Source organism: Ovis canadensis, chromosome 5, assembly GCF_042477335.2.
Source record: "Ovis canadensis isolate MfBH-ARS-UI-01 breed Bighorn chromosome 5, ARS-UI_OviCan_v2, whole genome shotgun sequence".
NCBI lineage: Eukaryota > Metazoa > Chordata > Mammalia > Artiodactyla > Bovidae > Ovis > Ovis canadensis.
In genome coordinates this window covers 15,832,901-15,847,578 of record NC_091249.1, presented here as the reverse complement: position 1 = coordinate 15,847,578, position 14,678 = coordinate 15,832,901, and the positions used below count along the sequence as shown (strand labels likewise).

Below are 14,678 nucleotides of genomic sequence, written 5' to 3'. Positions count from 1 at the left end.
AAATAAGCAAGGATCAGAGAGTGAGGGGCAGTCTTGAAGAAAATAAAATGGAGAAACTCATTTCAAGGCCCGAGGGGGCATCGCTACGCAGGGTGTCCCCACACCTGGGTCCTATCTGGAAACTGCAGGAGCCAACATAAAAATATCAAAAGAAATAGCATTGCTGTTCCTCCCCTGGAGAGCATGAGCACCTTCTGTCTCTGAAACATACACAAATGAAATGGGTATGCGATCTCCCAATCAGCCTTCCAAACACAAGTGGTTGAATAATACTCGACAACACAGCTTTTTAATTTTATTATTTATTTATTTTAATACAAAGCTTTGGCATTAGCAATTTTATGAAAAAATAAAATGTACTAAAAATAAATGCTTGTGTGGCATGATTGGTAAATGATGCACAAAAATAGGTTCTTTTTTCCTTCAAGGCAATCAGTCAGAAAGCAGTGTTTTTCTTTCTTCAAAACCATTCTACCCTATGGAATAAAAGGAGAAAAAGAGAGGTCAAGAATTAGTTAAAGGGTATTTGTCAAATTTTTAAAATAGAAAGTAATTCTAACTGAATGGTGGGCTGGGTTGTCCCCAAGTATTTCCCAGAGCAGTTTGGTCAAGCCAGTCAAGCCAGTAAGCTCCTGAACTCAGCAGCTTCAGATCTGAGGTTAAGCGGCTCAGTCACTTAAAAGTGTGTTAGTACTTCCAAAAGGAAGGCAGGGGAAAGTACAGGTTAATAGCGTTTTGTTTAAAAAACGTGGGGACAAGTATACAGTTCACAACGTGTCCTGGTTTGAATGCGTGTTCTGCATGCTGAAGGCCCTGAGATCTGTAGCTGCTGTCTTCAAAATACGCTCTCCCTTTCTACCTCAAACAAACATGTCTGTCTTTATTCTGAAATAAGATTTGAGGAGTATGGGCTCCCAGGGATATAAGGCTTTCTTACAGGAACTCACGGATTTAATGCGCGTGTATTTTGTGTGTTTTGTGTCTGTGTCCCCCCTAAACCAGGTGCCTGAAGGAACCTGGCATCTGAAGCTTCCTTCATTACCCTCAGGCTAATGCTGTCCCTCTGCAGCCTGACGGTGTGGGGCTGCTCTAGCTTGCTCAACCCTTCTGGAGTCTGGTTCATTGCTCTGGTTTCTATGTACCATGTCTTCCATTCTGCTCTCTTTTCTGCCTGCTGAGCTCCAGATCCACACTCTGGACCCAAATCACTTACTCTCGGGTCATCATACAGCTCTCTAGCATTTCCTGTTTTATCTCTTCCCCGTCGTCCTGACTTTCTCCTTCAGCTCCCTATTTTTACCTAACCTACCTTCTTGCTTTCTGTCTCTACCGTGCCAAAGCAATTTCTCAGTCATTAGCAATTTTCTTTTTACTGAAAAGCCTTAGACACCACCTGCTGGTTACAAAAAAAAACCGCAAAAAAACAGAAACACAAAAAAACAGAAAACCACCACAGTCCAAATGCCATAGTCTGCCGACTTCCACCATCACCTACAGCAGACACATCAAACAGCACAACTCCCAGAACCTGCTGAGCTTCTTCCTCACCTGTCTTAATGCTGCCTGGCCTGGGTTCTAAGTCACTTCCTCCAGGAAGCCTTTCTGCCTCCCTCAGGGGCGGAGCGGGAGCGCCCCTGCGTCTGTGTGGCACTCATGCCACACTGCCCTGGCACAGGCACAGCACCAGCTGCAGGAGCGGGGCAGCCCGTCAGCCCAGGGCTCCTGCAGGCCAGGCCTGGTGCCCCAGGCTGCGGAGATGGTGCCTCACCAATGGAAGGCTCAGGGTTAGGGTCATTCACGAAACTGTGAATGAGGCCCTACACTTGTTCATTAAATACAGTTCATATTTAATACGACACACTGTTTTTATAATATTTCCTCAGTAGGCATAGGGACTTTTAATGGGTGAGTCAAGATTTTTAAACTTACTTTTTTTTTGCTGCCTTTCTAAGTAATTATGGGGCTTCCCTGGTGGTTCAGACAGTAAGGAATCTACCTGCAATGTGGGAGACCCAGGTTCAATCCTGGGTTGGGAATATACCCTGGAGAAGGGAATGGCAACTCACTCCAGTATGCTTGTCTGGAGAATTCCATGGACAGAGGAGCCAGGTGGGCTACAGTCCATGGAGTCGCAAAGAGCTGGACACAACTGAATGGCTAATACATGTTAAGTATTTAAAAAAAAAAAACCCGATGAAGCCAAACATTAAAGGCACTTCTGAAAAATAAAAAGACCGACAAAGACAAGACAGAAACCCAATCAAAGGTTCTACTGCTTTAATCTTCTTTTTTGTCACTAAGTTTTTACAAAACCAAATTTATCCTTTTCAACCATATTATCTGGAACCCTTAAATGGCCCTCTGGAATAGTCAAAGAAAAACAGCGTAAAGGCTTGGAACCAGAAGTACTGGGCTGGAATCCCAGGCCCTTCCTCCCATGGCATTTCTGGGGGGTCACTCAGCCCCTCTGGGCCTCAGGTTACTCCTTTGTGTACGTATTTCGGGCTCACTGTGGCTAAAAGGAGACCTAAATGCTAAAAGAAAGAAGGGTATTCATAGTGAGGCTGGGGACAAGTATTTGCTGACATTCCTACAAAAAAAGCTGTCTCAGGAAAATAAACAATCAGATATGTGTGCCAGTGTGAGCAAGTTATTAGGTTGAGGACTTCCCAGATGGCCCAGTGGTTAAGAATCTGCCTACTCAGAATGTCGAGTGAATCCACAACCCTGGCATCAAAGGAATGTGGTGCTGTTGTTCAGTCACTAAGTCGTGTCCAACTCCTTGCAACCCCATGGACTGCAGCACACCAGGCTTCCCTGTCCTTCACTATCTCCCAGAGATTGCTCAAACTCATGTCCACTGAGTCGGTGATGCCATCCAACCATCTCATCCTCTGTTGTCCCCTTCTCCTCCTGCCCTCAATCCCTCCCAGCAACAGGGTCTTTTCCAATGTAAAAAATGGAGATCTCAGGTGATGCTGGGAAGAGCAAAATAAAAGAATTAAAAAAGAAAAAAAGAATCTGCCTACCAATGCAGGGGATGCGGGTTTGATCCCCAGGCTGGGAAGAGTCCACGCGTAACTAAGTCTACGCACCTCAACTACTGAGCCTGTGCTCTAGAGCCTGGGAGCCACAACTACTGAAGCCTGGGCCCCCTAAAGCCTATGCTCTGTAACAAGAAAAGCCACTGCAAGAAGCAGCCTGTGTACCACAGTCAGAGAGCAGCCCCTGCTTGCTGCAACTAGAGAAAGCCTGCACACAGTAACCAAGACCTAGCATAGTCAAAAAAAAAAAAAAAAAAAAAGAAGTTATTAGATTGAGAACTAAAATTCAAAATTCTTCAGCTCAGTGTTTCTCAAACTGCAGGCTGCAACCTATTAATGGATCATAAAATCAGTGCAGGAGTTTGTGACCCATATTAACAACAAGAAACCACAGAGAAGAAAAGATCCGTACGTAGTAAGGAAAACTGCAGAACTTCTGTTTCAGTCATACGTGTGGGAGCACTGGGTCACAATAGAAAATGTATTTCTTACAGTAGGAGATGATTTTAAAGTTTTAAAAACACTGCTTGACCCTAAAGATTCGATAAGGGATAGCCAGCTGAGACCCAGACCCCTCTCATTGGGTTTTGATCTCTCCTAGGAAGGGATCATTTTGGACAGACAATTCAAGAGGAACTCTGAGAACTAGGAGTCTTAGAACTTCTGTCTGACTCAAGCTGCAGGTGCTGCTAAGTCACTTCAGTCGTGTCTGACCCTGTGCGACCCCAGAGACGGCAGCCCATCAGGCTCTCCCGTCCCTGGGATTCTCCAGGCAGGAACACTGGACCGGGTTGCCATTTCCTTCTCCAATGCATGAAAGTGAAAAGTGAAAGTGAAGTCGCTCAGTTGTGCCCGACTCTTCGTGACCCCATGGACTGCAGCCTACCAGGCTCTTCCATCCATGGGATTTTCCAGGCAAGAGTACTGGAGTGGGGCGCCATTGCCTTCTCCAATCTGATTCAAGATCTGCCTCCAAACAGCTCCTGCCTTGTAGTTTCCATCTGAATAAGCAACTCCTGGCAAGCTCATTAGCTTTTAAGAGAGCTCATTTTCATGGAGGGACAATTCTTACTGGCAGGAAGTTCTTCCTTACATTAAATGGAAACCTACCTCCCTGTAGATGTCTCCAGAGCTACACAGGAAGTATTACCCTCTGCAGGCACTGGTTAGTCACCATGAGACTATTACAAGCATTAACTGGGGGCAATGTGGGCAGTAACAGAGTCCCACAAAGGAGTAAGATCTTGGTAGGCACACAATAAACAGTAGCTGTTCTCACCTTTCAAAGTCCCCCAAATACTTGATAACACCTCTTACATCACCTCAGTCTCCTCTTTTCTAAGGTTCAGTTCAGTTCAGTCGCACAGTCATGTCTGACTCTTTGCAACCCCATGAATCGCAGCACGCCAGGCCTCCCTGTCCATCACCAACTCCCAGAGTTCACTCAGACTCATGTCCATCGAGTCAGTGATGCCATCCAGCCATCTCATCCTCTGTTGTCCCTTCTCCTCCTGCCCTCAATCCCTCCCAGCATCAGTCTTTTCCAATGAGTCAACTCTTCACATGAAGTGGCCAAAGTACTGGAGTTTCAGCTTTAGCATCATTCCCTCCAAAGAAATCCCAGGGCTGATCTCCCTCAGAATGGACTGGTTGGATCTCCTTGCAGTCCAAGGGACTCTCAAGAGTCTTCTCCAACACCACAGTTCAAAAGCATCAATTCTTCGGCACTCAGCCTTCTTCACAGTCCAACTCTCACATCCATACATGACTGCAGAAAAAACCACAGCCTTGACTAGAGGACCTTAGTCGGCAAAGTAATGTCTCTGCTTTTGAATATGCTATCTAGGTTGGTCATAACTTTTCTTCCAAGGAGTAAGCGTCTTTCAATTTCATGGCTGCAGTCAAAGGTAAATATCCCCAAAGTATGAAATGATTAAGTTTTCAGATACTTTTATATTGAAATATGTCAGTGTTCCTCTTAAAAAGCTTGAGCAAAACAATTCAGAAATACTGAAATACTCTTAGTAGAGAGTAAAACAGAAACATCACTTCCTCTGACCTGGCCTATATATTTCCACCACTACAAGTCAGAGGAGGACAGCTCGAAAAGAACACTGACGCCCAGTGGGCTTGCTGCAGAGCTAGGACTTCTTGGTCTTCGATCATGCTGCAGGATTTCAGATTTGCTCCAATTCTTTCAACAAGTCAAGCACAGCAGATTCATTTCCTCTTGCCGAGACTGTCTGAATCTTAGATGCTAGTCTACACCCTTTTGCAAATCTCAGAACATGATTTCTATGCATCAGAATCCAGGAACTAAGAAAGGGCTGTAGAGAATACCTAGTTGAGCGCCCAGTCAACTCAAAATCTCTCCTACATCATCCATATCTTATAACTTATTCCTCAAATAAAAACATTTCAAATAAATATTTACTTTTCTTATGTTGAGGGAAAAATAGATTTATGCAAACGTAAGCTGGTAAACATTTGAGATTTAAGAAGGTTTACTTAAATAACAAAACATAGCAGAAAACACACTTTGGGAATTGAAGTTCAATATAACTTGTTCAGTTGCTCACTTTTGTCTGACTTTTGCAACCCATGGACTGCAGCACGGCAGGCTTCCCTGTCCTTCACTATCTCCCGAAGCTTGCCCAAACCCATGACCATTGAGTTGATGATGCCATCCAACCATCTCATCCTGTCCCCTCTTCCTCCTTCTGTCCTCAGTCTTTCCCAGCATCAGAATCTTTTCCAGTGAATTTGCTCTTCGTATCAGGTGGCCAAAGCATTTGCGCTTTAGCTTCAGCACTAGTCCTTCCAATAAATATTCAGGGTTGATTTCCTTTAGGATTGACTGGTTGGATCTCCTTGCAGTCCAAGGGACTCTCAAGAGTCTTCTCCAGCATCACAGTTTGAAAGCATCAATTCTTCGGTGCTCAGCCTTCATAGTCCACCTCTCACATCTGTACATAACTACTGGAAAAACCATAGCTTTGACTATGTGGGACCTTTGTCAGCAAAGTGATGTATGCTTTTTAATATGCTGTCTAGGTTTGTCATAGCTTTCCTTCCAAGTAGCAAGCATTTTTTAATTTCAGTGATTTTGGAGCCAAAGAAAACGAAATCTGTCACTGTTTCCAATTTTTCCCTATCTATTTGCCATGAAGCGATGGGACCAGACACCATAGTCTTAGTTTTTTGAACGCTGAGTGTTAAGCTAGATTTTTCACTCTCTTCTTTCACCTTCATCAAGAGGCTCTTTAGCTCTTCTTTGCTTTCTGCCATTAGAGTGGTTATCATCTGCATATCTGAGGCTGTTGACACTTCTGCCAGAAATCTTGATTCCAGCTTGTGATTCATCCAGTCCAGCGTTTCCCATGATGTACTCTGCATAGAAGTCAAATAAGCAAGGTGACAATAGACATGTACTCCTTTCCCAATCTGAACCAGTTCATCGCTTCATGTCTGGTTCTAACTGTTGCTTCTTGACCTGCATACAGGTTTCTCAGGAGGCAGGTAAGGTGGTCTGGTATTCTCATCTCTTTAAGAATTTTCCACTGTTTGTTGTGATCTACACAGTCAAAAGGCTTTAGTGTAGTCGATGAAGCATAAGTTTTTCTAGAATTCCCTTGCTTTCTCTATGATCCAATGGATGTTGGCAATTTGATCTCTGGTTCCTTTGCCTTTTCTAAATCCAACTTGTACATCTTCAAGTTCTTGGTTCATGTATTGTTGAAGTCTATCTTGAAGGATTTTGAGCTTGCTAGCATGTGAAATGAGTGCAATTGTGCAGTAATCTGAACATTTTTTGGCATTGCATTTCTTTGGGATTGGAATGAAAACTGACCCTTTCCAGTCCTGCGGCCACAGCTGAGTTTTTCAAATTTTTCCAAATTTGCTAGCATGTTGAGTGTAGCACTTTAATAGCATCTTTTTTTAGGATCTGAAGTAGCTCAGCTGGAATTCCAACACCTCTAACTAGCTTTGTTTTTAGTGATGCTTCCTAAGGCCCACTTGACCTCATACTCCACGATGTCTGGCTCTAGGTGAGTGATCACACCACCATGGTTATCTGGGTCATGAAGATCTTTTTTGTATAATTCTTCTGTATATTCCTGCCACTTTGTCTTCGTATCTTCTGCTTCTGTTAGGTTTATATCATTTCCGTTCTGTACTGTGTCCATCTCTGCATGAAATATTCCTTTGGCATCTCTAATTATCTTGAAGAGATCTCTAGTCTTTCCCATTCTACTGCTTTCCTCTATTTCTTTGCATTGTTCACTTAAGATAGCTTTCTCATCTCTTCCTGCTCTTCTTTGGAACTCTGCATTCAAATGGGTATATCTTTCCTTTTCTCCCTTGCCTTTCACTCCTCTTCTTTTCTCAGCTATTTGTAAGGCCTCCTCAGAGCCTTACTCAGGCACAACAAATGTTTGGGAAGCTAATATATAAAAATACATTTACCATGCGTTTATTTGCTTCTTTGACTACTATCCTGTTTATATTTGTCAAGTTTCAAAATTCACTAGATCTGTTTATGGTATTAGAAAAGTAAAGCACAATTAGTCACGACTGAGTACTTATACAGTATTTCATCACAGTAGAAGGTGGTGCTCCCAGATACATGGACTTTTGACTAACTTAAGTCACTATTGTCAAGCCCTGGGTGAACTTGCAGACTGTGGTGAGGAAGGCAGAGTGCTTTCAACCCCAGGTGAGCAGCAATCCATGACCCATGGAGGCCTGGACCAGGGCTGGGTTCCACAGCCCTGCTTTTGTATCTGGCCACAGACCTTGCTCACTGCTTGATCTTGCTCACAGGGTCTCACCAGTGGCTAGACTGGGTCAGTCTTACTGACATCACAGTACACAAGTTCAGTGTAACACTGTCAGAAAAGTAAACTGTAATAGTAGGTAGATGGTATAAGGTGGAATTTACTAGTAATATCCAGACAAATCATTAACATGTGAAAATACAGAATCTACTCATATAGAAGACCATCTTAGAAACGGAGGAGGGTACCCAGAAAACTGAAGCAGAGCAATTAAATTGAAAAGGCAATCTCATTTTGACTGCAATTTTTTGGTTAAACTGGGATGGGAAATAAGACATATTTCAAAGAATTAACGAAGAATTAATTATAAATTTGTTTGCTAAAACAAACTTTTCAGAATTAAAATCACACAGGAATTTTTCATCAATATTCTTGAGAAGGAGACATTAAATCAGAGTGGGCATTTATTTATTTATTTTTGGCTGCACTGAATGGCTTGTAGGATCTTAGTTTCCAGACAAGGAATCAAACCCAGGCCCCCAGTGGTAGAGGTGTGGAGTCCTGACCACTGGGCTGCTGGGGAGTTCCCAACCATTATTTCTTTTCAATCCCCTAAAATTAAAATGGGCTTAAAAAAACTAAGTACTGTTACAGAAAGTTAACACATAAAAGCATATAGGAGAGAAAAACATCATCCAAAATTTTACTAAATTAAGAAAATCACCATTAATAATTTGGTCACCATCCTTTTACCCATCCATATGTGTGTATACACACACACACACACACACACACACACTCTCTCTCTCTCTCTCTCTCTCAACTTCTCTAAATGGAATTATGGAAACTGTCATTCAGAGTGGTTTTGACTAAGACATAGAAATAATAGTCAAATGAATAACTGTACTAACAACCCTCTACAAAGGCTAATGGGAGAAGGGACGGACTAAGACATGGATCTAAGGTCTATGACTCAGATTCTGAGTCATGCATGCATTTATGAATGGAACTCTAACTTACAACGGGTAACATGTCTATTGAGTATTCTCTAAAATATCTAAACCATGAACTGAGCACCTGGCCAATTCTGGGTGGCAGCAAGGTGACTATTAAATTACTTAACAATTCCCTAAAAGTGCCCAGTGTGCAGCTACTTGCTGTGATTGGTTTTTGCTCATTTGAGAAATTTTAAGAAATGGGCTTACATTATCATCTTGTCTGATGGGTTGGTATGGGAATAAGCAAAAGAGGTGACTACAGGAGAAATAAATATTTCCCTCCAAACTGAGGGTTGATTACAGGCACTCGTGAGCTCTTATGATTCAGTATTCTATTTCATGGAAGAAAATTAAATTCATTTGCCAAGTGATAAAGACAGATGGCCATCTTATTCATAAAACTTTGAAAGAATCTCAGAGGAACTGTTTTGGCTAACATTTATTGAGCACTTGTTATGTACGAGGCACTGTGCTAAGCACTTATATGCTAATTCTATGATGTACATACAACAATCCTATGATGTACTCCTACCATTATTCTTGTTTTATGGATGACTAAAATGAACTTCAGAAAAATATTGTCTAGGTCTCACAAGAAAAATACGGAGGAGCAGGTAGCCATATCCAGGTATGTGTGACTCTAGAGTCTGAGCTATTAACACTGTGCTATGTTGAAGTAAAAGTGCATCAGGTGGGCCCAACAGAAACAGCCAGCTGGTGACCTGCTGGCTGAGGTTGAGACTACTCAACTGAAGACTGAAGACTGCCAAGTGGTCATGACATCCTCTCAATATGTAATATGTCAAGAATGCCAAAGGGTACTTCTTGTAAGTATCTAGCCAAAAGATCAGGTTAGAAGTAATAAGATCATGTCATTGGAAATGGAAGTTTCTTGCCCATTGTTTCTACAGTTGGGCTATGAGCATTTAATGAAATCAATTACATGAGCGTGGTTGGTTGTTACTACTCAACTAAAGTGCCAGGACATAACAGAATACAGAGAGCACAGGAACTCCACCAATTCAAGTTCAAATTTTGGCAGTGTTCCAGGGATGCTTTCATCTTGAATTAGTTTTCATGAATATTGCTTAAAAGAAAGGACTGAATAATATCCTAAAGTAAATGCCCCAAATTTAATGCAAAACAAATAAAGCCACCCCCATGGAAAGAAGCTACCCCCATGGAAAGCTACTTTTGGAAAACCACTGGATCAAAGTGGACCTCAACAGTTATCCAGCCCAAATTTTCCATCCAACAGCTCTGACAAGTAAAATGCAGCTTCTGCCTGCATCCCTGGTCCAGGGCACTCCCTACCCCGACAGCAAACAATCTCACTGGTAAGTAGCTTGCTGACAGATGTTCTTCCTTTTACCAAGGTGAAATTTTGCCTATCTGTAACCTCGTCTTCATTTTGTCCTGTGAAAATACAGTCTATGCTTATTTTTTTTTTTCCTGATCGTCTTTCTAACATTTAGAAGTCACAGATATTTTCGATTGCTTCTTTCTTGCAGGTTAAATATCCATGTTCCTGTGACCATAGGCCAGGGTGCCAGTTCTCCACCGAAAGCTAGTATATAAAACTCCAGGTAAAGTTTGACGAGCACGTGAGGCTCATCCTGCGAGGCTAACCCCATCAACGATCAGGATGTGGGGATTCTCTACGTACTACAACTGTGCTGCTTTTCTTGGCATTTGTTCCATCGTTGATTTATTCTAACCTTGTGGCTAATGAAAGCCCCGAGATCTTCTCTAAAGTGAACAAAGTGAACTCCCAATCAGTGTTACTGTTTGTGAAATAAAATGTTTTGTTAGGTATGATCCCATCAGGATCAGTATGAAATTGGTGGAAGCCAATTCTCATGATCTTTACGAAAATGACATATTTTCTTGGGGTCATTTGGCACATGCAATCCAAAAAACAATTTGTTACTTACTCATTAGCATTCAAGCTAGCTGTGGCTCTGATGATCATGTAGCAGAGTGTGAGGGCACTGAGGAGACCAAAACTGGCAATAATAAACCATTCTTCTGTTGACAAAGGAAAGGGAGGAAATCACTCTGGGGAGAAGACTTAAGTCAAATCGATGTCAACATTTCCCTCAAATGCAACGAAGCAGACGTCAGCGAAGGTGTAAGCCAAGACTGGCACAAGGAAGTGAAGCAGGAGGAGGTTTGCCAGAGAGCTACTAAGTGCAGAAGGTTAGTGGAGTAGTGGCGAAAGCTGCACGGGAGAAAGGAAAGCATGGCCCAAACACTTCTTCCAGTTAAGGTCCTGAGGTCTGTGAGGGGTGTGGCCACCAAAAAGTGTGCAGTGAAAAGACGTGTATAAAATGGCACATGGACACAGGTTTTTAAACTCGTCAATTTAAATGACAGTGAAGCGGGCTAGCCATACTTATAACCTTTTCTTCACCTGTCACTTCTGCAGGCTTGTGCCACTCACTCCTACAGAAAGGCTTAGAAAGATGGAGCAGTGGGCCCCAAAGGTCCCGTGGGGACTCCAAGCAGTTCTCCATGGCATTCTCACCTGTATTCTTTTTGTCTATGAGTGGCTTTACTTAAGAGTCTTTTTTAAAAAGGACATCTTATTGGTGTCTCCTGCAAAGAAGAGGACTACCCTTCACAACTCCACCACTAAGAAGCAGCAGTGGCTGCTGAGGCTTTATTAAGCAGAAGTAGAAAGGGAAGGTTGTTCACAAGAGACTTGGCCCATCAAAGAGATGAAAACCTCCGGTACACAGAACTCTAAAGGTTTTTTATCTAGTCTCTTTCTAGATCTAAGAAATCAGTTAATATTTTCCCTTGACTTTTCAAACTCTGTATCATCAAGGTAATATTTCAAAAACAGTATTTACTGAGAACCATAAAAACAACCTGAGAATCAATCTGACTTCCTAAAAAGTTTTAACTATAAAATATTTCCTAAAGTATACACAAACTAGGACTGGTTTAACAAAGTTTTACACAGTGAAATTCCCTATACTATTGCAATAATGCAGAGAGAAGAAATTTACACTTGGAATGCCAAATGTTTATATGTGAAAGCTATATGTAACACGGGTGTCTCTAATCTGCTTTCCATGGATCCTACAGCTATGCAACACCGTGTGCGCCCACTAATTCTTCTAGAAGAAGTTATTATACTTTCATAGAATTTTAAAGGTGGTGAGCTTCAAAAGGTTAAGAAGAATTGTTCTTCAGGATTCCAGGATGCTGAATTGTTCTATAAGCATTTCTCTGCCCATCTTGGTTTACATCATTAAAATGCACAGCAAGCTCTTTCTTTTTAGATAACAGTGCAGCCACTGCTTCTTGGAATACAAATTCTTCATCAACAGAGTGAATTTATAAGGTTTTTTCTTTAAGGCAAAATAATAAACATTCAAGAACCCATGCAAAATCCACCATTTTTAACCCCTTATATTTTAAATTAGAAAAAATATATACTGGCATTTAAAGAAAATTAAGAGATGCTGGTCGTCAATTTCAAGAAGCTTAATATAGCATTCTTTATTTTTTTCTTCTTAAGACTTTTTTATACATGATAAGCAGACTAACTTCAATTACATCTATGTTTCCAATGTTGAATATAGCATCCAGACATGCATGGCATTTCAGTTATAAAAATAAGTAACCAGAAGAGGTAAACACCATCACAACAACACCCGATGGGCCAGAGGTACTTTAGCACCGATCCACTGCGTCAGGGTCTCGGCCACCTCTGCCCTCCCCAGTGTGTATTTAGCACAGTGCCTTGCAAACAGTGGATGCTGATTGAACGCGCTGCAGTTACTATGGCACTGCAGAGCTTGGGGCTCAATGGAGAAGCAGCTTCGGTCTAATTTAACCACATGAATTCCATTTTAACATGTACACATTTGCTAAAGGTGATTAATTTGACACATGAAGTAATATTTTTATCATCAAAATGTAAGATTTTGAAAGGATATTTCTTGTAAAATATAATGTGATAATTACTTAATATAGTAGTAGGTGCTCAATAAATGTTGATCAATGAAAGACCTACCAATAACTCATTAATAAACAGGCAACCTTTGTCTCCTTTATTATTATTACATCATTAAAAAAAAATCTAGCCCATAAAACCTAAATGTCAAAACAGGAAAACATGCAATGCTGTTAAAACAAACCACTGGGAAATGGTAAGAAATTAGCCAAAATGTACCAAATAATAGTTTTACTGATTCTATAACTTAACGAACTCTCCTTGAGTTTAAACAAATGAGAATAAAACCTGCAAAATCATTTCCTAACAATTTTTGGCTGGCTAAAAACATGTATAAATCAACTGAATAGACCACCCAAGTCTTACTTCTTAAGGGAAAAGTCTTTTTGTAATAGTTCTATCCATTTTACTGACTCCCAGAAGTTGAGAGGAGTCCCATTAGGGTTAGGGCTTGAAGCTATAGGCAAGCACAGCATATACGGAAAAAGGCAGCACCAGAGTGGTGATGAGGAAGATGGGGTGAAAGGTTGTTAGAAGAGACTAACACAAAGGATGGACTGGAAACAGCTGGCTTGTTACAGGGTGAATGTCCACTCACACGCCTGCCAGCCCACTCATACTTTGGTAAGGCCATCAAAGCACTCAGAGCATTTTTTTTTTTCTTGTCAACATTTCAACAATCATGACATTCATAACTAGCCCAGAACATTTTTTGAAAGTAGATTATCTTATGGCTTTTCTCACACCTCTTGTACAATTGTATCAAGATGCCAAATTTCATAAAAGTGCAAACTACAGTGAGCAGCAGCTGGCTATCTCAACGGTTCTTAAAGTTGTGAGTTTTAGGCTCAGATTCTGGCTGAGTGTTTCACTGTTTCCTGCAGCACAGAAACTAGAGAGCACTGGGGCTCAGCTACACAGGACCTGCGGCGCGGCGGGCGCCCCACCTCTCACCCCTGCGTGCAACACAGCCACTTCAAAACAGGCTGATGAGCAGCTAGTGAGACAGACCTCTGGTCAACTGCTCGTCAAATGGCAGCTATAATCATTAGTGACATACAGACACACAAGTTCCATGATTATAAATATCTGTTTTAACAAAAGCACCCACGACTTTCTCAGTTACAGACTTTTTAAAGTCACTGGCCCCGGTGGCCGATCGCCTCAACTCTTCACCACACGTCAAATATCAGCGGCAAGCCAGTCCCACGCCCCGGGCACAGGGCCCACTTACTTGTTACTGCGATGTTGATCTCTCCTGTTCGAGGAGTGAGCTCGCCATCCTGAGGAAGAGGCGAGATCCCCGAAGTGCGAAGTGGCTCGAGGCCAAGGGAGTTGTCGCTGGCGAGCTCACCTAGGGCCGATCTTCGGTTAACTGCTTGGGTTCTGGTGAGCCTTTCCATATCAAATGCTACATTATCAGTACACGGTAAATTTGGCTGCAAAATATTTCCAGGTTAAAAGTGCTTGTAAGATTAACAGATCCTTTTTTCAAATTCTAAATGCTTGACATCCTGTTGAAAAGATTTTATCAGTTTTTTCCATGTGATTTCCTCTTATTTCTCCCCCGCCCCCATTTACACTTTCCATTCTTGTTCAAGAGTTTTTATTTAAAAGAAACAGATGATTTATTTCCCAAAATGATACAAAGGAAAGCCAAAATCCACTATAGAACTGAGAAAACTGGATACTTCATCTTTATAAAGGACAACTTTTTGTGAACATGGCTCGCAGGCAAAGAGATTCATTATTATTGTTATTATTATTATAAAGTTGACAGTGCAGTATCACTTTGGTGCATGTGTTAACACAGATAACATACAATATCCCTTTCACCCTATTAACTGTTCTTTAACACCTCATCTATTTGCTAGTCAGGCTTTAAATATAT

The 14,678-nt window shown here is 41.6% G+C and overlaps 1 protein-coding gene across 3 annotated transcripts in view; it reads right to left on the bottom strand.

Annotated features, from left to right (window-relative positions):
• Positions 1-286: 286 nt before the first annotated feature.
• The window catches only part of RNF130 (ring finger protein 130), a 139,278-nt gene continuing 124,886 nt past the window's right edge, over positions 287-14,678 (bottom strand). For 2 of the 3 annotated variants that reach the window (XM_069590388.1, XM_069590390.1), the window contains 3 exons: positions 14,022-14,226; positions 10,755-10,848; positions 287-476 (listed from right to left, as the gene is read on the bottom strand). In XM_069590388.1, coding sequence (XP_069446489.1) covers positions 461-476; positions 10,755-10,848; positions 14,022-14,226 — 315 coding nt within the window. In that variant the 3' untranslated portion in view covers positions 287-460. The remainder of the gene's footprint in view (positions 477-10,754; positions 10,849-14,021; positions 14,227-14,678) is intronic. The other variant, XM_069590389.1, reaches the window with a different exon arrangement.